General features: G+C 39.6%; 1 protein-coding gene across 8 annotated transcripts in view; it reads left to right on the top strand.

Moving 5' to 3' along the window:
* Positions 1-25927, top strand: part of Myh10 (myosin heavy chain 10) — a 148534-nt gene that overhangs the window by 51813 nt on the left and 70794 nt on the right. For 5 of the 8 annotated variants that reach the window (XM_070001414.1, XM_070001413.1, XM_070001418.1 and 2 more), the window contains exons 5-7: positions 4310-4412; positions 5043-5072; positions 12259-12351. In XM_070001414.1, coding sequence (XP_069857515.1) covers positions 4310-4412; positions 5043-5072; positions 12259-12351 — 226 coding nt within the window. The remainder of the gene's footprint in view (positions 1-4309; positions 4413-5042; positions 5073-12258; positions 12352-25927) is intronic. The other 3 variants (XM_070001421.1, XM_070001415.1, XM_070001419.1) reach the window with 1 other exon arrangement.

Consider the following 25927-nt stretch of genomic DNA (forward strand, 5'->3'; position numbering starts at 1 on the left):
AGAAGAATGCTTGGCACACAGTAGTTGTTTCATAAATGTTAATTGAATGAAGGAGAAAATCCTTACCTAACTTATGTGCCCATGATAGCCAGGTTACAAGTATAAGGGTAATGAAAGAACATAGTGAGAACAAAAAATAGAAAAAAGATGATAAGAAGCCAGGTGCTGGTGGCTCAAACCTGTAATCCTAGCTATTCAGGAGGCTGATTTGAGGATTGTGGTTCAAAGCCAGCCTACACAGGAAAATCTGTGAGACTCTTATCTCCAGTAAACTACTCAGTAAAACTTGCAAGTGGTGTAGTGACTTAAGTGGTAGAATGTTAGACTTGAACACAAAGAGGCTCAGGGACAGTGCTCAGTCTCTGAGTTCAAGCCCAGGATAGGGAAAAAAAAGATGATAAGAATAAATATAATAAATGAGTAAGACCCACTGGGCCCAAGTGGCTACTTAGGAGGCTGAGATCTGAGGATCACAGTTCGAAGCCAGCCAGGACAGAAAAGTCCATGAGACTCTGGGCTACCAAAAGGAGTCAGAAGTAGAGCTGTGGCTCAAGTGGTAGAGTACTAGCCTTGAGCACAAAAGCTCAGAGACAGTGCCCAGGCTCTTAAGTTCAAGCCCCAGGACTGGCAAACAAACAAACAAAAAAACACCTTTATTCATATGCTTATTCAGTACTATGTATCAATACTACCAAGTAGGCAGTATGGTTACTAAAGATGAATATGGCAAATGTGGTCCTTGTGTTCTGAACAAAGGCAGATCTACAATGAACTGGAGAGAAGCAAGGATGAAAACATCAGTTTTACTATAAATAGCCTGTATCTTCATGCTATTCACCTCAGAATTTTTCCTTTTATTTTTAGGGCAGGAAGATAGGTTAGGGATAGAGAAATAAAATCACCCAAAGTTACAATAAGATAAGCCTTAGAGACTCCTTTGCTTTTTCAAAAAAAATGCTTTAAAATCAATCATATTTTTAAAAATCCTAGTTTATCTGTAGTAGAATGATAGTTCTACACTAGTCCTGGCAGAAATCTGCAAGACTCTATCATAACTAGAGAAGCTGAATGTGGTGGTGCATGCTTGCCATACACACTATGTATGGTAGGAAGTAAAAAATAGGGATGTTAGTCCAGGTACTCAGGCAAGAAGCAAGACTCTACCTCAAAAATAACTAGTATAACAAAAGGGCCAAAGACATGGCCCAGCAGTGAAGTGCCAGCCTAGCAAGTGGGAGGCCCTGAGTTCCAACTCTAGTACTTCCACCCTCCAGAATAATCCTGTTTTGTGGTGGCCATGTTGAATAACGCCATATGTATAAGAAATAAATGTGTGTTAGGTGCTGGTGTCTCATATGTAACCATACCTACTCAGGAGGCTGAGACCTAGAGATTACAGTTCAAAGCCAGCCCAGGTCCCTGAGATTCCATCTCTAAAATAACCAACAAAATCCTAGCTTGAGGCACAACTCAAGTGGTAGGGCACCATCTATGAGCAGGCAAGCAAGCTGAGTAAAGTTGGAGGCCCTTAGCACCAAAAATGAATGAATGAATAAATAAATAAATAAATAAACGAATTTAATAAGATGAGAATTTAGATGGACATAATCATGTTGTAGACAGATTTTTTAAGCTATGAGTGGTGAGTAGGAATTTTAACATTTTGGTAGATTGGAGAACCTAAGATGTAGAAACTTCTGGATAGATGGGCTTACCCAGAGGTGTAGTATAACACTAGAGTTGGTCAGTAAGTGTAATATATAATGTACCCTAATAAATCAGTGGGCAGTTTCTAGAATCATCAAATCTTGGGACTTGGAGGGGACCACATTCAGTGCCTGCATTTTACAGATTGGGATAATGAGGCTCTCAGAAGAGGCCATGCAGCTAGCTAGTCATTTGGATACCTTGATCCAGGCCTCATTGTAGTGGAAACTGAAGTTAGCTGGCTGCAGACTTAGGAAGGTAATGCAACCAATAAGCCCATAGGAAGTAAGCTGTGGACAGTTCCAACTGTACAATCCCACATACTATACCAAGAAGGGGACAGGTATATATGTATGTGTGGTGGGACGGAGGGGGTAGAGGGAAATGTCTGGACTTGCTATAAAATTTCTTGTTAAGGGGCTGGGAAGGTGGCTTAGTGGTAGAGCGCTTGCCTTGCATGCATGAGGCCCTGGGTTCGATTCCTCAGCACCACATAAGCAAAAAGAAAAAAGCCGGAAGTGGCGCTGTGGCTCAGGTGGTAGAGTGCTAGCCTTGAGCTGAAGAGCTGAGGGACAGCGCCCAGGCCCAGAGTTCAGGCCCCATGACCTGACCCCCCCCCAAAAAAAAAAAATTGCTGTTAATAAAATATTTGAAGAGAGCAATTTTGGCAATACATATTAACATTTTCTAGTTTGCGTTTTTAAGAGAAATCAATCAAATTAGATGAGAAATTTCTTCTAATCCAGATTGCTATGTTTGATTGTAAAAGTTTGCTTTGACTGTGTCGGAGAACCTTAAATTTTTGGGCAGAGACATCATAATACCTTACTTAAATTTCAAGATTCGTTCAGAATAAGAAAAACAGCATTTGACATGTGGCAGCCTGGGGCTGGGAAGGTGGCACAGTGGTAGAGCGCTTGCCTTGCATGCATGAGGCCCTGGGTTCAATTCCTCAGCACCACATAAGCAAAAAGCAAAAAGCCGGAAGTGGCACTGTGGCTCAAGTGGTAGAGTGCTAGCCTTGAGCTGAAGAGCTGAGGGACAGTGCCCAGGCCCAGAGTTCAGGCCCCACTACCAGACCCCCCCCAAAAAAAAAGAAATGTGGCAGCCTTATTTGTAAATAGAAATCATTACAAAGTGGAGCATTTGTTGCATTCACAATGGAATGTGTTGTATTTGTTCATTTTGTTGCAACACATCATATACTTTATGAACTGTATATCTACCTTGGGTGAGATTTTGTGGGTATACCATAGTAGTCGAGGGCAGGGATCCTAATGTACAAAGCCCAATGTGTGACGGGTGTGACATTAAGAGTAGAGAGAGTTGTCCTTCCTCTGGTTTGAGGGGTGATCCTTCTTTGGCTTTGAAGGTGATCATCATTAACCAGCAGATACCCAGAATTCGCAGCTTTTTCAGATTAACATATCATTCTAGGGCCTTTGCATTGTGGAAATTTTCCTATACCTTTTATTTTGTGAGTTGTGGGTTTGCATATCCTTTTATATATATATATATGTATATATATATTATTGTAAAGATACTGTAAGAGGGGTTACAGTTACATGAGTAATGAGTACATTTCCTATCGAGCATTGTTACCCCCTCCTTTGTTTTTCCCTTACCATCCCTTCCCTCTCTATCTCCCCAACTCTCCCGGCCCCCAGTTTTAAAGTTCTTTTTCAACATAGTATCTTGTATATCTCATTGTTACAATGGGTCAACCTGTATCCTAGTTTCAGCATTTGTTATTTCCCTTCCCTCCTCAAATTAGAAAAATGTATATACAAGTTGCAGGACACCGACATCAAATACAGTGACAACAGGGGGTATACCATGGGGGAAAGAACATAGAAAAGAAACCAAAAAAAATCACATAGTACATTAAAAACAACAGCGACAAAGTGTTCCTATCTTGGGGTTCATTTCGCTTAGCATCATTTTATATGGTCATATGTATGTAGCTTTAGACCTTTTCTGCTTGTCCGGTAAGATTATCCTAGACGTATACTAGTTATTGTAAATAAGGGAAACCATAAACTTGTTCAACCACTTTGGAAAGCAGTATGGAGGTTCCTCCAAAGACTACATGTAGAGCTCCCCTATGATCCAGCAATCCCACTTTTGGGCATTTACCCAAACGATCACAAACAAGGCCATACTAAAGCTACCAGCACAACTGTGTTTATCACAGCATTATTTACCATAGCTAAGATACGGAACCAACCCAGATGCCCCTCAGTAGATGAATGGATCAAGAAAATGTGGTCTATATACACAATGGAATTCTATGCCTCTGTCAGAAGGAATGACATCGCCCCATTTGTTAGGAAATGGAAAGACTTGGAAAAATCATATTAAGTGAAGTAATCCAATATCTTCTTATTGGAACTTACCAAGAAATATTTGTGTCTTTAATACCTTTTTAATTAAATTTTTCTTTTCTAACAACTGTTGATGGTTTTCTCTTTTTTTTTCCCTCCTCTTATTCTCATGTTTTTCACTAATTCTTGTTCTGATTCAACTTAACTGTGACAGCTATAATTTTGGAATGTGCTTGCTCAGCTTCCTTTAAAGCAGCCTATGTTACTATTTCTTCCAGGGGTGAATCGGGTGCTGGGAAGACAGAAAATACCAAGAAAGTCATTCAGTACCTTGCCCATGTTGCTTCTTCACATAAAGGAAGAAAGGACCATAATATTCCTGTAAGTTTTTGCTTGGTTATTGCATTTTGTCTTAGTTTCATTCTTTTATAAATTTCAGAAACCTAACCAAGGAAACACATCTACTCCATGCACTGTGCCGATTGGCTGCTCCCACATCACCACCCTACCCAGCATCCCCCGCCCCCTTTTCCATTCAAGAGGAGTCAGACAGGGTACAAAGAAATTGCCTGTTATTAAGTAGGTTTTCTTACAAGGCACATGGAAATTATGGTTGTATTCAAGGCCTAATTTCTTGAAAAGATTTGGTGAGGATGATTAAAAATTCATGATCAGAGCTTGTGCAGAGTTCTTATTTTTCACCAGAAGAAGGGCTTCAGATATTCCTTGCAGTTCTATCTGAGCTTGCAAAGTGGCTTGTTGCTGCTGTCTGGGAGTTTGGAAAAGGGGAGATAAGAAGAATCTACGATAAGAAAGATGAAAACATACAAAATATAAATGTTAGTTATCCTTCAGATTTAGAACTGCAGGAGATAGTTTATATAGCCTGGAAGGATGCAACCAGAAGCTTCTGCGGTCCTGAGCCACATACTGGCTTGGTGCTTTTGATATGGCTGTACTAGAGAAAGATCTGGACTTGCTAACATTTGCTTATCTGTTTGTAATAAACAGCAGGAATCGCCTAAACCAGTGAAACACCAGGCAAGTGTTTTTCCTTCTGCTTCTTAGTCTTGAGTGTTTGCACTAATTTCTGTCTTTAGGCTGAGTTCCTACTAGAGACAAATACTATCTTTAGTTTTGAGTTGAGTCTATATAAAATATTTAATTTTGAAAATTTATTGCTTAAAATTTTCTTTTATGAGAAGCAGCATGCAGTTTTGCTTTACATTTGTTTCCCAGACAAAGTTTTCTTCTTCCCTTTTTATCATGACATTGAAATGCATGTTTAAGAAGCCTTCAAACTTATGGTTTCATCTGTCAAATACTAGGTGGAAATATCTTAATATTTCTGAAACACAGAACACGTTGCTTTGTGCCATGCATTAAATTTTGTATTGAGAGTACAACTTTTAAGAGTTGCTCCTTTTTGATAATAAATCTCATCTAAAGTTTTTTGGCATTGTAGAGTTTATGCTTCCATATAGTCTACCAAAAGGCATCATTATATTAATATAGAAAGTAAACTAGAATTTTCCATGCTGGGAAGTAGTAAAGATCTTAGTCTCCCTGTCACTTGCCTGCCTTTTTTTTTGGTTCCATAGATCTCACATTGAACAAACCATGAACCAGAGCCATGGAGAGGGAGGGAGGTAGGGAAAACTGAGACAGACTTCTTGGAAAAAGTAGAACATCTGGCCTTGGACTTGATCCTTTTCTAGCATTGGAACAGTTTTGTTTTTTCTGTCTTCCACAAGCATGATGGTATAAAGCTAAAGTAAAGCAAGGCATGATAATGTTGATTTATGAAAGTAATCTGTCAATAGGAAGAAAAGATTGTAGATACCTAAAGGAATTATCACAGATACTGAGATTTTCAGGGATCTTCCTTAAAATTGTTGAGATATCAGTAACAAAGCTGTGCTATCCTATGAAAGCCTTTTGCTCTTTTAATGACAGTCCAGGCCAGTAATACAACCCAAAAGGATAAGGGCCTGGCACTGATCACCCATGCCTATAATCCTAGCTACAGGGGAGGCTGAGATCTGAGATTTGCCATCAGGGTGGGAAAGTCCATGAGATTCTTAATCTCTGGTTAAACTACCAAAAAGCTAGAAGTGAAGGTGTGGCTCAAGGTGTGGTAGAGTGCCATCTTGAGTGAAAAAGTTAAGGCCCAGAGCACCCAGGCCCAGAGTTGAAGCTCCAGTACCACCACCAAAGTAAAGAAGATAGGAGGGAAGGAAGAGAAAGAAGGAAGGATTTCTTTATTTCCTTGCCAGTATACGGGCAATGTGGATCAGAAAGTAGTTTCTCTTTGTGTTACAGGGACATGCTCTGTGGCCTTTTAATATGAACTTAGAGCACTGATGAAATAGTGTTAAATAAACAATATGAATTTTAGTTTTCAAAGTCCTCTGGGAAACACAGGAGCCATAATGGTTCACATTTGGTTTCGATGTCATCTTAAATGGATCCCTGTTGTCTGTGAATGCATGCTACCTCTAGGTTTCACTGTGGGTCCAACTCACCCTCAGGAAGCAAGTTCTTCCAAAGCAAGAGCTCTCTGCTTTGGCCCAGGCTGCGCTGTCCTTGCTGATCTGCATGTCACTGCATGTGTTCGCTGTGCACAGAATCCTGAGGGCTGCCTTTGCCACGTTTACTTTAATGGAGTCAAGTCAATTAGCTACTGTGGTGATCTTTTTAGAACTACTAGAGCAATGCTGGGTCTTGGGTTTTCTTTAGTTCACCTGAGCAATATGTAATACCCAGGGAATGGCCACCTCTGGAGAGCATCCTACAGTTGCTTTAAATAACAATTACTCTATATCAATTCTTGGTGCCTTGGTATCTCAGGAGAATTGAATCTAAGACTTCATCCCTAACCGTCTCAGATACCAAAGTTGTGTATGTATATCATCTTGAGTATTTGAAAACATCTCTAGGTTACTTAGATACCTAATATAATGTAAATGTTGTTGTCTAAATCATTGTTAATATTGTTTAGGGAATGATGATGAGTGGACAAAGATGTCTGTACATGTTTATTTCACATGCAGTTTTTTTAAGGCATCGTGGAATTTGAATTTAGTGATCTGACTGCTAGGCAGGCACTCTACACTTGAGCCATGACCCCAGCCCTAACACTGAATTTTGACATTGACTTTTACTCGGGTTCCCAGGAGACATTTTTTTTTGGTGGGGGGGGGGTCCGGTCCTGGGGCCTGAACTTGGGCCTGGGAGCTGTCCCTCAGCTCTTCAGCTGAAGGCTAGCGCTCTACCATTTGAGCCACAGTGCCATTTCCGGCTTTTTTCTTTTTGCTTATGTGGTGCTGAGGAATCGAACCCAGGGCCTCAGGCATGCAAGGCAAGCTCTCTACCACTGAGCCACCTTCCCAGCCCCCCATGAGACATTTTATAGTATGATCTGGGAAAACATTTATATTGAGATAATACATCATACAATTCACCTATTTAAAGTGTGTGATGCAGTGTATACTGATTTGCATGTATATTCACAGTTAGGCAATTCAGTTATCACAATCAATTTGAAAACATTTTTTTTTTTTGGGTCCAGTCATGGGGCCTGAACTCTGGGCCTGGGCGCTGTCCCTCAGCTCTTCAGCTCAAGGCTAGCGCTCTACCACTTGAGCCACAGTGCCACTTCCGGCTTTTTTCTTTTTGCTTATGTGGTGCTGAGGAATCGAACCCAGGGCCTCAGGCATGCAAGGCAAGCACTCTACCACTGAGCCACCTTCCCAGCCCAATTTGGAAACATTTTTATCTCCCAGAAGAAACTCTGTGCTTCATGTTCAGTCACTTGCCACATTTCTGCAGTGCTGACAACCCCCGATATACTTTCTGTGTCAGGAAATTTGCCCATTCTGGACATATCCCATGCATAAAAATCATAAGACAATCTCCCCCAATTATTCTTTCACATAACATCCTGTTTTCAAGATGCCTCCCACACTGGAGCACATACAGCATTTCTTTTTATGGCCTAATAATATTCTGTTGTATTAAATATGTCCGTTTTATTTATCTACACATCAGTGGACATTTGGCTTGTTTCATTTCTTGTTCATTGCTGTGAACTTTGAAATACATGATTTTGTGTGGACATATATTTTTATTTCTCTTGGGTCCATTACTCTAAGTGGAATTTCTAGGTCACATGAAAACTATTTAATACTTTTTAGGAACTTCCAAACTGTTTTTGAAGAAACTTTCATTTTACATTTCCACAGCAATAAATGAGAGTTCCAGTTATTCCACACCCTCACCAACACTGGCATTGTCTGTTTTATTATGTAACCATCCTAGTGTGGTCAATCTTACTTTTAAAACTTAATTTTCGCTGGGCGCCGGTGGCTCACACCTGTCATCCTAGCTACTCAGGAGGCTGAGATCTGAGGATCACGGTTGAAAGCCAGCCCGGGCAGGAAAGTCTGTGAGACTCTTATCTCCAACAAACCACTAGAAAACCAGAAGTGGCACTGTGGCTCAAGTGCTTACCTTGAGCTGAAGAGCACAGGGACAGCACCCAAGCCCAGAGTTCAACCCCCACGACTGACAAAAAAAAACACTTAATTTTCATGTTGAAATTATGAACAAACTAAGGAGAAACTGGTTTTCAGAATTATAGTTTACCTAAGAAGTAAATTTGAAACAAGATTTCTCCTATGAACTCTTGGTGAACTTTTTATAATACAATCGAAAGTCCTATTTGGCTTTATACCTTTAGTCCCCCTCCCAGCCAATGGCAAGCAATGTCACTACTATCTTCTTCTTCTTCTTCTTCTTCTTCTTTTTTTTTTTTTCTGGTAGATCTCCACAAGAGACCTTCACAGTATTCATTGTCACTAAAAAGCCTCAACACAATGAGTTTCAGGGTAGATTTGGAATTAACTACTTTTTTTTCTACCCAAGTACTAACCAAGCCCAAACCTGATTGGCTACTGCTTAATGAGCTTATGTTCAGGGTGATACAGTTATGGATAGGAAATGACTAATTTCTAAAACTTGACCATCACCTAAAGAGGATTCCTTCCCCACTCAACCACCTTCCTCCCTCTCAAGACATCTGCATGATGGTTTCATGTCTTCCTGGTCTTAACTGCCTTGATCCAAGACAAAAAGGTGCCAAGAAATACAGAAATGAGACCTTACAGTTAAAATGAGAGAACACCTGTGCTTTGCTCTACCAGTCTTGCAAGGTGCAGTGTTTGACTCCCAGTGCCCCTTTCTTTGCTTACTCATCTGGAGTTTTGAAAGAGGTATATACTTCTGAACCCTTTCAAACTTATCCTGAACTATACAGCAAAGGTATGTTATATGTTGTGTGATAAAAGTAAGCATACAGAAATTTTCACCGTGGTTGCCAAACCTTTAAAGCTCTAATTTCTTAGAATTAGAAAATAATTTAATAATTGTTTAATAAATAATTTAACTAATGTTGCCTTTTCCCTATAACCTGAAATAATATTTCTTGTAATATAGGATTGCTGGGTACTGATGGCTCACACTTGTAATCCCAGCTACTTAGGAGGCTAAGATCTGAGGATCGTGGTTCAAAGTCAGCCCGGACAGGAAAGCTTCAATTAATAACCAGAAAATGAAGTGGTGCTGTGGCTCAAAGTAGTAGAGCAAAAGAGCTCAGGGACAGTACCATACCCTTAGTTCAAGGCCCACGACAAAAAAAAAAAAAAAAGAACATAGAGTCATCTCTGATTCTACTGGAAACATGATAAGTCAGTGTTCCTTGACAGTTTATAAAGGCTTTCATGATTCGCCATTCATCTATTCATGAAATTGTCAGACAGTAAAATGATCATATTTTGCAGTAATTTCTTAATTGTAGGACCATTTTTGCATGTCAGTACAAAAATGCTTTGTGTCAGGCCTTTTGTGATTCATTTGAGTTTTTGATTCACCAGGAGGGAAATAATGGCATGATACTGTTGATGCAGTAAAACCAACAGCAGGTACCCATGAGTACCTGGTCAGTGGTTACCATGGTGATTTAGGACCCTCTGCCTAGATGCCATTGCCACCTCAGACACTAGAATGATTAAGCACTTCTGATCATTCAGACATGTGTAGGGCATCATTTTGATCTAAGATAGATGTGGGAGTTACTTTTTAAGCCAACGCAGAAGGAATAGAATCAGGTTACCCACATACTCTAAAGGAAGAGAATCAATGAAAGAAACCTTTACCTAAGGAATCTTTGTAGCCATGTCTAGGAACATTAAAGTGGGGAGTATTTTTTTCTTCCAATTTAGGAAGACACCTTAAGATGAGAGTCCTTTAATTATCATTTAGCAGGATGGATGTAATTGTAAGGTATCTGTATTCTAATACCATAATTTAAACAGTAGGTATCTTAATCCCTGCTTATCATAGCATCAAAGTTTTCCTGATAGTTTCTACATCCTCATCCTACAAGTTGAATCAGGTAAAAATGAAGAGAAAGGAGCTTCTAGAGACTTAAGCAATTGACCAAAGCCACTAATGAGGGCTTTACAAGATCTCAGTCATAGGCACACTGACCTCCAGGGAGCTTCTTTTACTTCTTTGTTTTCTCTTCTTGCAGTGCTAGGGATCAAACCTATGACCTTCCACATGCTAGACACTGAGCCACAGTAGATATTCTTAATGATTGCTATTAGTCATCAAAATTGGTTTAGGATACAGTGTTTAAACCAGGTGGGCAATATATAATGTTTTAGAGAGATTTACATTAAAGTAGTTTGATGTGTGTTTGTAAGTGATAAAGTAGAAGATATATTTACTGTACAGGGAGAAAAAAACCTGCCTTATGCCCAGAAAAATCCAATGATGCTATAAAATTCATATCAGGACTTGTTTCTGATTGGTCTCAATACCTGTAGGAATCAGGACAATGGAGTGGAAGCATCAGTAACCTGTTCACTTCTGGTGTGAGGGTCCTGGGGTATGGCGCCACTCTCCCCAGGAGTCTTTACTTGGGCTAGTTGATGTCACAAGATGCCTTTGTTCCTCTTTGGGGATTGGATAGTGGTACAGTACATAACATGACAGATGGTCATTAATTTAAAATGTTTAGAATTTAGAATCTCATTTGCTAATGATTTCTCTCCTTTTGGGTCTAGAGTACTGTGGACATTTGAAAGTATAGGGGTAAGATTTGTGTTTGGAAAAAAGCACATTCACTTAGGTCAGTAGAAGATAATTCTGAAATTACATTCCAGAAATATAACACCACTTTATAAGTTTTGCTCCCTAGACATGGCCTAAGGCCAGGTGCCTGTGGCTCAGGCCTGTAATCCTGGCTACTCAGGAGGCTAAGATCTAAGGATCACTGTTTGAAGCCCCCCAGGACAGAAAAATCTACGAGATTTATATCTCTTATCCACCAAAAAGCTGGAAGTGGAGTGTGGCTCAAGTGGTAAAGTGCTAGCATTGAATGAAAAAGCTAAAGGACAGTGTCTAGGCTATGAATTCAAGCCTTAGGACCAGCCAAAAAGAAAAAAAAAAAAAAAAAGGCTACATGCTATCTTGCCCAGCTTTCTATTATATCTGATAATTAAAAATGTATAATACCAACATCTTTTGTTTGTAAAATCTGTTTTATAGCTTCATTTGCTCATAAATAAAAATACTGACCAAAGCATACACTATGCCAAATATTTGATGCTTATTAGTATTTAAATCTGAGCAAGCAAGTCTGAGACCATCCTTTGAAAGTGGAGCTGAGAACAGTATTCTTGTCTTCACCATTGAGATATTAGATGAAAGCCCTCAGAAAAACAATCATTATTAAATCAGCCACCAGAAATCTTTCACATAATACACAACGTACAATACAAACACAAATGTAAATATTAATGGGTTTTTAATTGAAATGTTCTGCTCCTTTTGTTCCATGGAAACAGGTTGGTATGTATGTTTTATTTTCAGTTTTCTTCCTAAGAGTCCCAAGCCTGTGTTCTCTGGCCAGTGTGACATTTTCTTCTCCTGTCACACCCTTTGCCTTGAGCAGAGCCCATTGTCATAACCAGGAATAAGAAGCCACCTAAGGCCACTGGACAGCAGACAAGACGAAAGCACTTGGGGAGGAGAGGGACAGCTTTTGTGTGTTTTCTTTTTTCCCTGAAGACTGGAGTAAAGACCTTAAATTAACATCCATCTGTTTTTATTTATGTGTGTGTACGTGTGTACATGTGTATGTGTTTGTGATGTCTTCTAGGGGGAACTTGAACGGCAGCTTTTGCAAGCAAATCCAATTCTGGAATCGTTTGGAAATGCGAAGACTGTGAAAAATGATAATTCATCTCGTTTTGTAAGTTTCAAAGCACCAGCAACTTTTAATTTCTCACATTGATCATTATGTGTCTACTAGGATTAAGCAAATAAGTTGGTTTACTTCTTAGATTTTAAGAAACAGCTAGTAAGTAGATGTAGTATAATTTTCTAATAGCTACATTTAAAAAAAAGGAATGTGAAAGTAATCTGAATCTTACTTTATTGTACAAAAATAACTAATTATATGTTTTTTATAGAAACAGTACTACATAACCTCTGAACTTACTTCTTTATCCTTGATAATACTTGTTATCTTTTATAGTCTCCACTGGTGTAGAGATTAGATGTAATTTGTCACTACTATTATTTCTCCTTCAAAGTACTTTTTCCTAGCTATTCAACTATTTTAATTCTTTGAGAGGTGTTTTTTTTTTCTTTTCTTTTTTTGCTGGGCCTGTGGCCTGAACTTAGGACCTGGTGCTCAAGGCTAGCACTCTACCACTTCTGGCTTTTTTTTTTTTCTTCTGTTTATATGGTACTGAGGAATCAAACCTAGGGCTTCATGCATACTAAGCAAGCACTCTACCACTAAGCCACATTCCCAACCCCTCTGAGAATTTTTCTTTTCCCACTACTTGATTAGCTATTGCATTTTTGCCTATGGGTTTTTATACTATTATCCATGAGACATTAATATTTAATAACTTCTACTTAAGAAACTGATTTTTACTATTTGTTTTTGTTTTTTCCATCTTCTCAAGTATTAAGAAAAGTCGACAAGGTCAGGATAAAAAGAGTCTGGGAACAGTTCTTTGGTGGAGGTTTTTGGAAATATAGTATCATGGTGACATACTTTTTAAAATGCGTGTGAAAAACAAATGGAAAATATTTTACCATGTAAATCCAGTTATCTATCTGTTCTGATCCCCTACTCCAGCCACACTCTGATTTTTTGGTGGCATGGTTTTCATAACTAGGGGGAAGGAGCAGATTCACTTATTTCAAGGAGTCCAGTGGACACAAAGATCTAATCAGAAAACCTTTTGTATTTGTTCCTAAGACTGCCATAAGAAACAGGCAACAGAACTCTATTTCCTACCATTGTGAGGCTGGAAGTATCAGATCAGAGTGGCAGCCAGGGTGGTTTCTTTCTACATCTTCACATGGTCTTGCCTGTGTGTCTGTGTCATCCTCTCCTTTTTAAAGAACTGTAAGGACTGTGACATATGACTTGTGATGGGGAATTGGGAGATATAGCACCATTCTATCTGTCACACTCTCCGAGGTGGTGGAATTTCAGGAGGTTTTCCAAGTGACTTAGGAAATCGAGTCAGTTTGCTCGGACTATTCTTTGTTCCTTATAAGATATCATTGAAGATAAACTTGGTCCAAGTTGACTTCGTGATTCTTTTAGCCTTGTCTGTACGAAGGAAGGTAAAGAACACCTGTGTGAGTAGGAGATATACTGTCGCTTTGGGTCTTACAAAACCTGAGGAGATTGAGCTTCTAGAGTTCCTGTCTTGCTTCTGGATCATCTTCACTGAGTAGGAGCCACAGCTTAATCTTAAACTTTTTCCTGCTAAACAGCCCTATGTTTAGTGGCTATATTATGGAATGGTAGACACAGTGAGCTTGCAGCTTTGGTATGTGATTCTCAAAGATTTTCAAGAACTTCTTCATGGAAAATCCTTTATTTTACCACATAAACCAAGTTACTCATCTTTTTTTATTTTCCTTTAAAAAAAACCCACTATAAATTTTTTAAAAAATGGTTTTGTGTCCAGTTGTCTCATTTTTGCCTTTCCAGAAAAGATAAATTGCTACTAAGCAATTACTGAATGGTAAGAATTTTTTTTCTACCTGCCAGAGCATTGTTACCACTCACTATTTTTGTCTGAGAAAAATATAAATATAATTAATCATTATGTATTGGACATGAAGGCCTGACTAAGGCTGGAGGGTCTTCTGAGTTTACTCAGGTAGCTCCTGGCAGGTGGCCCGACTCATCACCACATGGGCCTCGCCTTAGGGCAGTTGAACATCCCTGTGATGAGGTTGCTAGTTCCTCCCACAGCAAGTGACCTCAGACAGGACAGAAAGGAAGCCACCAGCAGGGAGCCAGGGCTCACATCTATAATCCTAACTACTCAGGAGGTAGAGATCTGAGGATTGTGGTTTCGTAGCCAGCCTGGGCAGGAAAGACTGTGAGACTCTTATCATCTCCAGTAAAATACTAAAAAAATTCAGAACTGGAGTTGTGGCTCACATAGTTGACTGCTAGCATTGAACAAAAGAAGCTAAGGGACAGTGGCCAGGCCCTGAGTTCAAACCCCAGAACCAGTGCCCGCCCCCCAAAATAGGAAGACAGTGTCTTTATTGACCGTGCCTTGAGTATCATAGACCATCTTTCTGTTTTGTTCTGTGGGTCACACAAACCAGCCCTGCAACTGTGGAAAAGGATGACATTGGGATATAAAGATACAGATGGGGATCTGAGGCCATTTTAAAAATATACCTTATTTATTTATTTATTTTGCCAGTCCTGGGGCTTGAACTCAGGACCTGGGCACTGTCTCTGACCTTCTTTTGTTCAAGGCTAGCACTCTACCACTTGAGCCGCAGCACCAGTTCCAGCCTATTCTGTAGTGCTGAGGATTGAATAGGCAAGTACTCTACCACTAAGCCACATTCCTAGCCCTGAGGCCATCTTGAAGGCAGGCTATGCTGAATCCTTAAGAGGATCTGTCCTTGATAGATGAGAGGTTTTCATCTGAAGCTGAGATACTTGAGGAGATGGTTCTTGTAGGCTTCCCACAGCATGTTGGCCTTGTCTGTAGACATTTTTGTTCATTCAATTGTGGGGAAAGATTGAGGTGTGCTGCTAGCATTTGGGAATAGAAGCTAGAGATGTTAGCTAAACATCCTATAATATATGCACAAGACAATTCCCACAACAGAATTACCCAGCCACAAATGTTCATTGTGCTGAGGCTGCAAAATCCTGCTCTAAATTGTTCCTTTAAGTTATAGCCTAAACTAAGGAAATCACTTTCAGTGATTTATTTACAAAGTAATTCTTGCAGTTTCTTAATATTTTGTTTCTTACTAAATAACCAGCAAAAGGCCAGGCCTGTGTGGTAGCTCAGGTGATAAAGTCCCAGCCTAATAACCAAAGGCCCTGAGTTCAAACCCAATTCCTAGGTCTGATCTTTGTTTTAATAGGAGGAAGATTTGATTAAGGCAGTGTTCTTAGACATAGTTCTTCATTTCATTAAGAAACAAAGGTTATATTCAAATTGTTGACTTTGACTTTTTGAATTCTTAGATGATCAACTTTATAGTATAAAAAATAATTTAGGGCTGGGAAGGTGGCTCAGTGGTTGAGTGCTTGCCTTGCATGCCTGAGGCCCTGAGTTCGATTCCTCAGCACCACATAAGCAAAAAGAAAAAAGCCGGAAGTGGCGCTGTGGCTCAAGTAGTAGAGCGCTAGCCTTGAGCTGAAGAGCTGAGGGACAGCGCCCAGGCCCAGAGTTCAGGACCCATGACCGGACCCCCCCAAAAAATAAAATAAAGTAAAATAATTTAGTAGCTTTCTACTATTATCATAAGGCATTTACTACACAGTACTAAAACAAGCAGCTGATTTTTAGTAGTTTAATAAAATAAGTAAATAAATAATTCCACTGATTATACAATGGTCAATTAAAATACCCCCCTTTAGTATTTCTTGTGAGAATTGCCAATACTTTGATAGGGGGATTAAAAGTAATCAGTGTTGATTCATTTTTAAATTAAATTATAAATAATTTTGACTGTTTGCTGTACAGTTCAATTAATTATTAAGCATCTATTTGTTGCTAGGCAACCATGCTGCCTAATTGATATCTCTCTCCATTTGGGTGTCTCACAGATTTCTCAAGTTTGGCATGTTCTAAATGGAAATTTTGTTTCTCCTTTCAGAATTTGTTCCTTATGTCTTATCCTAGTGCATAGGTACCATAAAATCACTTAATTGCTTAAACTTGAAGCAAAATGAAAAGATAATGTAAAAGCTGGGAAGACAAAATACCTTAGGAATCATTCTTGATTCAGTCTATTTCTCATGGCCCATGTCCAGGCTGGCCTTGAATCCAGTTGGTTAAATGTCCAAAATGTGTTTTAAATATGTTCACATTCCTCCCTTTCATTGTCCTAACTCCTTAGTTTAAGTTCCTTACCTGAGGAGGTTTTCTCTATTTCCTCTCAGCACTTGCATGGATATTCCCTCATACCTTATCATCACTCTCTGACCACAGCCAGCTGATTACAGTAAGGCTACATACATATCACAGCCGATAGCCAGTTACTAGGATTATTTATTATTCCTCCCAGGAGACTGTGGAGGCTCTTAACAGTAGGAACCCTGTCTGCCTTGTTCTCTGTGTTTTTTTGTTCTAGCGTTGTGCCACACACATGGAAGTATATAATAGGCCTTCTTATAGGATTTATCTAGTTAAAATGTGATGGCCTACTAAGTGCCAGCTACTCTTGTAGGCCTGGAGAATGTATCGGTGAGCAGACAAAAGCCCCTGGCTTCACAGGCTCCTCTTCAGTTTGGTTTTAACTTTAGTTTTCAGCAGCATGCTGTAATGCGCAGTTGAGCTCAGCCTAGGTGAGACCATCTGAAAATGTGTGTGTCCCCATTTGGGGAGGGATCATGAGAAACAGTGGCCCTCTGGACAGGCTGGGCCTTGGTTTTCGAATGATGTCATTCTGAAAATTAATGTGATGTGGAAAAGAAAAAGAAAAAAAAGAAAGAATTGTGTAAGCTGGGTTCTGGTGGCTCATGCCTGTAATCCTAGCTACTCAGGAGGCTGAGTTCTGAGGATCCACAGTTTGAAGCTAGCTGGGCAAAGAAGTCTGTGATTTTTATTTGTTTATTTTGTCAGTTGTGAGGCTTGAACTCTGGGCCTGGGTACTGTCCAGGAGCTCTTCAGCTCAAGGCTAGTGTTCTACCACTTGAGCCACAGCGCCATTTCCAGTTTTCTGGTGGCTAATAACAGTCTCATGGACTTTCCTGCCCGGGCTGGCTTTGAAACTCGATCCTCAGATCTCAGCCTCCTCAGTAGCTAGGATTAAAGGTGTAAGCCACCAGCACTCGGCTGAAAATTTTTTTTTTTTTTTTTTTTTTTGGATCTGGTTATGGGGCCTGAACTCTGGGCCTGGGTGCTGTCCCTCAGCTCTTCAGCTCAAGGCTAGTGCTCTACCACTTGAGCCACAGCACCACTTCTGGCTTTTTTCTTTTTGCTTATGTGGTGCTGAGGAATTGAACCCAGGGCCTCAGGCATGCAAGGCAAGCACTCTACCACTGAGCCACCTTCCCAGCCCTCAGCTTAAATTCTTATCTCTAATCAGCCACCAAAAAAGCTGGAAGGGAAGCTATGGCTCAAGGGGTAGAATGCTAGCCTTGAACACAAAAGCTCAGAGGCCCTGAGTTCAAGCCATAGGACTGGAACAAAGAGGGGGAGAGGAGGGAGAAAGGGAGAGAGGGAAGGAAAGAAAGAGAAAGGAAAGGAAGAAAGAGAAAGAAAAGAAGGAAGGAAGAAAGAAAGGAAAGGAAAGAAAGAAAGAAAAAAGAAAGAAAGAAAGAAAGAAAGGAAGAAAGGAAGGAAGGAAGGAAGGAAGGAAGGTTGTGGATTACAGTAAAGTTGCATGCAGTCATTATTTAGAAGCCACATACTTGCAGTGAAAATATTTGAAACTATAAACTCCATAAGCTTTAGAAGCCATTTGGTTCCAGTTCTTTGATCTGATAGACAACCAACTTCCTGAAGAATATCTTTTCCTTCAAAAATGCAAGCATATGGTTTGTGTTAAAGGGGGATTCTTTAGGAGAGCATTACTCGTATGAAAATAATCGTTCGCAGTTAGTCCACTTCTGTTTATGACAAGAAAAATGCATTCCAGATGGAGGAGATTTATGTAAAATGAATCTCTCATAATGAAATTTTGAAAACAGGGGCTTCAATTTTAAAATCATTGTTTGGATCAGCAGCTACACCTCCTCAAAAAGCTTTAGTAAAATCACTTTCTGTTTGCACAAATTTTGTGTGTGTATGTGTGTTTGTGTGTGTGTGGAAGAACTAGGGTTTGAATTCAAGGTTTTTGCATTTGCCAAGCATGCACTCTACCACTGGAGCCACTTCCTCCCCTGCTTTATCTGTCTGTGCAAACAGATCTATCCCAGTTAAACGATCATAGATCTTTTGGTAGATAGTAGCTGCCTGGAGTTAGAACAAGGGAAACATCATAGGTATCCTCCCCTCTGATTTGGCTGCCAGATTATAACTTCTACAAATATTTGTTAGCAAGCAGGCACTAAGTAAACAGTTGCATGAGGTGAAGGCAGGCAGCCCTGAGTACTCTGACCAGAGCTATCCCAGAAGATCCGTTGAGACACATGTGACAATATCAGAGACAGTGTATGATCTGCCCCTAGTGGCCAGTGTCCCTCAGATCATTAGCTGCACACACCATTTCAGAGTCAGCCAGGCCTTCGGAGCTCCCAGTGGTGCAGACTCCTGGCTGGCTGAAGTCACCGCTGTGTTCACACCAGCACAGGGAGGTCTGGGTATTTCTAATCAATCCTTGTCTCTTAATGCTCATCATGTTTCCACTGTAATTTCCATTATGTTAAAGTAACAAGGCCACTTAGTCCACATGAAAATTAATTTTCCTAATAACAGCTTCTGGTGTGGTGTGGTGTAGAGATTAAGAGAGCTGAAGCACTTAAGGTAGCCATCTGGCCTTTGGATTAAACACTAGTTAATGACTCCTTGAATGAGTTTTCTCCTTTAACACAAACGGCCATTTCCAGAATGGAGATTAAAACAAAACTAGTACACTTGTATAATGCCTGATCTATGCTTAATTATGGTAAAGTAAAAATATGTATTTATAAATATATAACTATAGAGCTCATATGATCACTGTAAATACCGAACTAGGAAAGGGAAAATACTTCCATAATATGAGATAAATCTGTAGTGCCCCTGTATGAAGTTGCTAACTAGTAATTAAACTAATTTTAATTACTAAAAATACATTGGCAACCCCTGCCAAAAAACTTCCAGAAAATTACCTGGGTGCCAGTGGCTCATGCCTGTAATCCTAGCTACACAGGAGGCTGAAATCTGAGGGTTGCACCAGCCCAGGCAGTCTGTGAGACTCTTACCTCCAGTTAATCACAGAAAAAGCTGGAGGTGACACTGTGGCTCAAGTAGTAGAGCACTAGCTTTGAGCAAAAGGTGCTTAGGGACAGCGCTCAGGCCCAGAGTTCAAACCCCAGGACCAGCAAAAAAAAGTTCCAGAAAATTTATGTCAGTTCAGAACAAAGAAGATTTTGAAACTAAATTTTCTTTATGCTATTAAAGTATCCCAAATCTCTTATGTAACTTTTAAGTGAAGTTCTTAACAATTTATGTCTTAGGACTGGGAGTGTGGTTGAGTAATGGAGCACTTGACCTAGCATGTATGAGGCCCTAGATTCAGTCCTCAGCCCCCACCCCCACCCCATCCCCCAAAAGAATATGTTTTATATAGAGACTGAATTCTGGTGTCTCTGACTCCATTGATGAGAATATTTATACCACGTATTTTGGGGTCAGGACATAATATGACTTGGTACCCAGTTGGAATTCATAACTACAATTAATATATGAGAAGTTTGTCATATTTGTTTTTTTCCCTTTTTGTGGTATTGGAGTATGAACTCAGGCCTTAGCTCAGCTTTTATGCTCTACCACCTGAGCCATGCCTCTGGACCCAGTTTTTTGCTGGTTATTTTAGATCTGAACTTTCATGGGCTTTTCTGCCCTGGATGACTTTGAACCTTGATCCTCCAGGTCTCAGCCTACAAAGTGGCTAGGATTACAGGAGGAAGCTATCAGTGCCTGGCTTTTTTGTTTGTTTGTTTGTAGGTTGATTTTTGGTTTTGTTTTGTTATAGTTGTTTGTGTTTTTTTTTTGGGGGGGGTACTGAACTTGGGACTTGAACTCAGGGCCTAGGCACACTGTCCCTGAGGTTTTATGCTGAAGGCTAGTGCTCTACCACTTGAATTAGAGCTCCACTTCTACTTTTTTTTTTTTTGAGTAATTAATTGAAAGTAAGAGTCTCATAAACTTTCCTCCTTGAGCTAGCTTTGAACCTTGATCCTCAGATCTCAGCCACCTGAATGGCTAGGATTAGTAGTATGAGCTATTGGCACCTAACTTAAGGGAGTGTCTTTCAAGTTTGGGTTATTTGGGGATAGTCAATAGTCTTCTCTTTGGTATTGAGATTTCACTTTTATCATGTCACAGTGCTTGGCTCTGTCTTGTAGAATACTTGAGCATAAATGTCATCAAGCTTAGAGAGTTGATAACTTTTTAGCTTTGTACAGTTCTTGTTTGCTAAAATGATTTCAAAATAGAATAAGTTCTAGAGCTTCAACTCATGACTGAGGTTTATTAGCATATGTGCTGTTTTCTGGGATGTTTTATTTCTTTTGAAGGTTGGAAAAGAAGCAGGGGTGCAGCTCCTAGCCTTTCCTCCCTGTAGCCCTTCTTTCATAACTCTTGACCCAGCCCTTTGTATTTAACCCAAAGATCTTTCTCTGGCCCGTGCTGTAGTGGTGGGTAATGAAACTGTGAGCCCAGCTATGGTAGGAAGTTTGGCTAGGGGACTGATGACGAAGTTAGAGCATTACATGTTCTCCAAATAGCTGACTACATGTCTCAGTTGTTTTGGAATGTTTCCTTAATTTTCTTCTATTGTTCCTTTGACTCTCAACATCCTTTCCTATTTATTTCAAAGTTGTGAGAGCTCAAAGTTAAATATACAATAAATAACTTTGTCCTATTGATCAAATAATTGCTTTCTGTTACATATATTTTGAGCTTTTAACTTACCTAAAGTAGGGAAAAGAAAGGAATAGGAAAGAGTAAAAGGAATTGAAAGCCCTCCTAGCAGCATATACTGTTAACAGTTTTTTATTATAATGATCCAATCATATATGCTGTATAAATCAACAGGTTTTGCTGTGACATTCCCATGTACGCATAGGTCATACTTTTATCATTCCCTTTTCTTGCCTGCCCTTTCCCAACCCACCCTAGCTCCTTTTCCCTTTTCTGAAAGTCTGTCCTCTATTTTCAGGCCATTTGTTTTTCTGTGACTGGCTAGTCTTGCTTAACAGAATGACCTCCAGTTTTAGATGTAATTTCATTATCTATTGCTGAGTTAAACTCCCTGGTGTTTATATACCATAATTTGAATCTAGTCATCTGAGGATGAGCCCAGGATGAGCTGTGTCTTGGCCATTGTGAAGAGTGTCACCATGGACACAGGTGTCCAGGTATTTGTGCCGTACACTGGCTTGGTTTCCTTCCGGGGTATGTAAGCAGAAGTGGTGTAGTTGGGTCATATGGAGGATCTATTTTTAGTTGATTTCTACTCAGTAGAGGAGTTAAACAGACATGTTAATAAAAGCTGTAAGTTTGTATTACTAAGATCTACTAAATTCTGTAAGTCAAATATTGTCTTAAGTAAGAGCTAGGTGATGCCAGATGATTTTTATTAACCTTTCTGCGATGCTAAAAGGAGAAGTTTGACAGAGTATTTGCTTGGGCAGTTCTGTTGGCAGTGCAGTCTTTGTAGCTTTAGAATAATAACATTATTTTTTGACTACTGTCTCTTAAAATAGCAGTTCTTAATTAATTCAACAAGCTATTGTACGATGGTGCAGCTGTTTAAAATTTATAAAGAATTTTAGCCTTCACATAGAACATCAGGATCTAATTTTAACTTTTGGGTTTCTTTTTTGAACTGCTCTAGATATTCATATGGACTAAGTGTTAACTTGGTTCTTTCTTAGACGTCTTCCCAGGAACAAAGACAAAACATTTACTTTCAAAAAGAATAAAATTCATTCTGCCTTGTAATTGCCATATGAATCCACTGGCCCATTTTATAAGTCTAAAATACATGTTGAGTACTAGTGATCTTATTTTCTCTACCTTGAAACAGAACTGGTTCATTTACAACCAACTATACTACAAAAGGAGTCAAAATAAGAACAATGGGATTGTCTGGGAGAGAATACTGCAGTAATGATCACATCGTCTTTTAATTTGCTTATTGTATTGCTCAAAAAGAAGCTTTGGAAAAAGACTAGACACAATGTTTTTGGTAGCCTACTTTTAGCTTTCAGTGAACCAAGTTACAAAACTAGATGTTTCCTTTTTCCTCCTTCCTTCCCTCCCTCCCTCCCTCCTTTCCTTCCTTCTTTCCTTCCTTCCTCCCTCCTTTCCTTCCTTCTTTCCTTCTTCCTTCCTTCCTTCCTTCCTTCCTTCCTTCCTTCCTTCCTTCCTTCCTTCATTGACTGCTATAAGTTAGGTTCTCCCTGCCTCAACTTCCCAAGTAATGGGATGATACCATCATACCCACGTTTGATTTCTTCCTCGAGGGGACAGGAAGAAAATGGACTAGGAAACACCACAAATATTAGGCAAATCAGGAAATGGATGTGGTGACAGATAATACCATGCTGGTGAGATCAAGTCCTTAAGCAAGATCTCAGAGTATCTTTTTTGTTGTTGTTGTTTTCAGTTGTGGGGCTTGAACTCTGGGCCTGGGCGCTGTCCCTCAGCTCTTTAGCTCAAAGTTAGCGCTCTACCACTTGAACCACAGCGCCACTTCCGGCTTTTTCTGCTTACGTGGTGCTGAGGACTCAAACCTAAACACTCTATCATTGAGCCACCTTCCCTAGATCCCCTTTTTATTGTTCCAGTCCTGGGGTTTGAACCCAGGGTTTGGGCATTATCCCTGAACTTCTTTTGCTCAAGGCTAGTGCTCTACCACTTGAGCAACAGTGCCACTTCCAACTTATTCTGTGTATGTGGTTACTGAGGAATTGAACCCAGGGCTTCATGTATGCTAGACAAGCACTCTACCACTAAGTCATATTCCCAGTCCTCAGAGTGTATCTTCTGATGTTAGCCTACAATTTTCTCAAACTTAAGAGTAAGATATTTCTAAGGACAGAAAGAAAACATGATAATAGCTTCCAGCCAATCAGTAGAAAGAGCTTCCTTCCATATTTCGAACAACAAAACTGTCTGCTTTACTGAAAAGACACATGACAGTAGTCTTTCATCTGGTTTGTATGTCAAAATGTATGTAGTGTGTTTCATAGGTGGAAAGTTGCTAAAGGGAGATATCTATGCAAGAATATCTATGGAAGAATAGACGATAGAGAAATGAAAGAGCTGCTTGGGTTGACCATTTTAATTAGTGCTTTTAAATCTCAAGTGAAAATGTATAGTTACGGAACAACAACAACAAAGGCCTCCCTCTCTTCAAAATGATGGGATATGAAAGGTTTAAATATATAACACTGTATCCTAGCAAAGCAGTAAGAAGTGAGAACCTATGAGGAAGGGTGTTTTCAGAGTTACTTTGAGTAGCTGTTAGCCCCCAAATGTTGTATCTCTTAAAAATATAGGATCTATCAGCCGGGTGTTAGAGGATCACAGTTTGAAGCCAGCCTGTACAGGGACGTTCATGAGGCTTTTATCTCTAATTAACCACCAAAAGCTGGAAGTAGAGTTTTGGCTCAAGTGTTAAAATGCAGCCTTGAGCAAAAAATGTCACGGGGACAGTGCTCAGGCCCTGACTTGAAGCCCCAGGAACAGTGCACACACATACACAAAATAGATTTCCTTACAATGTAGATTGCAGTGTTTCAAAGATCAATAGTATTTTACTTTTTTTAAACATGAAAAGAAATAACTGATCATACAAAATAATTATCAAAAGGGCTGGGAAGGTGGCTCAGTGGTAGAGTGCTTGCCTTGCATGCATGAGGCCCTGGGTTCGATTCCTCAGCACCACATAAGCAAAAAAAAAAAAAAAAAAAAAGCTGGAAGTGGCGCTGTGGCTCAAGTGGTAGAGTGCTAGCTTTGAGCTGAAGAGCTGAGGGACAGCGCCCAGGCCCAGAGTTCAGGCCCACAACCAGACCAAAAACAAAAAAAACAAAAAATAATTACAGGAAATGGAAATGAGGTTTTTTTCGTTGTTACTCCTTTCATTTTCTTTTTGTCTCGGTTTTTTTTTTGTTGTTTTTTTTGTTTTTTTGGGTCCAGTCATGGGGCCTGAACTCGGGGCCTAGGCGCTGTCCCTCAGCTCTTCAGCTCAAGGCTAGCGCTCTACCACTTGAGCCACAGTGCCACTTCCGGCTTTTTTCTTTTTGCTTATGTGGTGCTGAGGAATCGAACCCAGGGCCTCAGGCATGCAAGGCAAGCGCTCTACCACTGAGCCACCTTCCCAGCCCTTTTTTTTTTTTTTGTCTTGTTTGTTTATATGTCTTTGGGAGGGTAAGGATAGGCTCAGAAATGGAGGAAGGACAAAAGGTAAATAAAGGTAGCATTGGTACTCACTAGATACTATGTTGAAAATGAACTATATAACTTGGGGGCAGGGATAGGAGGGAAAAACTGGGAGAGAGCAAGGAATGAGAGATGACTTTGTCCAAAAAGAAATATACTCATTACCTGACTTATGTGGCTGCTGTAACCACTCTGTAATCCTCTTTATAATAACAATAAAAACTATGGTCCTGAGACAGAATACAGTATTTCTGTTACTGCAGACCTTTTGCTTCAACACTGAAATCATATTTCTTTCTGTCCCTATAGTCTTCCTTTCTTTAGAATGTAACTAGCTTTCGCACCCAGCTTAACATCCACATTATTCTCTTCCTTTTATCGCCTAGTAGTATTCCATTGCTTGTATGTACCACATCTTTAATCATTTACCAGTGGTGGGTTGTTTACAATTTAGGAATAAAAACAAACAAAAAAAAAAGCAACAGCTGGGCACCAGTGGCTCACACCTATAATCCTAGCTACTTGGAAGCTCAGATCTGGAGGATCATGGTTCAAAGCCAGGTCAGGCAGGAAAGTCAATAAGACTCCCATAAACAACCAGCAAAAAGTCAACTAGAAGCATGGCTTAAGTGTTAGAGCACGTGCCTTAAGCAAGCAAGCTGAGCAAATATGAGGCTCCAGAGTTCAAGTTCTGATACTGGCAAAAATAAAAAATAAAATGGCTATGATATCTGTATATGTATACATCCAATACTTGTGTGTATGGACACATGCTTTGATTTCTCTCTGGTGGATTTGCTGTTTGGCAAACTTTTCCAAAGTGACAACCATTTTACATTCTCAACCAGGATTGTATAACTGTTCTAGGTCCTTCCTGGTCTTTCTTAGAAATTTAGCTGTCTAGTGCGTATATAGTGGTATCTCATCATGACCATTTCATCAATTAGTGTTCTCTATTAAATTATGATAATGTGTATCTTTTTATATAGTTATAACCAGTCACATATGCTTAATGAATTAGCTTTTCAAATCACCCTTTTTTGGTTTGGTTATTTATCTTAGTATTGAGTTATAAGAGTTCTTTACATATGCTATAACAAATGCACATACTGTGTATATTTGTAACTCTTCTCTCCTAATCTGGCTTCACTTTTTATTTTCTTTACTATGTCTTTTGCAAAGCAAAAGTTTTAATTTTTGTCAGCCCAG

Source organism: Dipodomys merriami, unplaced genomic scaffold (assembly GCF_024711535.1).
Source record: "Dipodomys merriami isolate MVZ:Mamm:240054 unplaced genomic scaffold, mDipMer1.0.p SCAF_59, whole genome shotgun sequence".
NCBI classification, from domain to species: Eukaryota; Metazoa; Chordata; class Mammalia; order Rodentia; family Heteromyidae; genus Dipodomys; species Dipodomys merriami.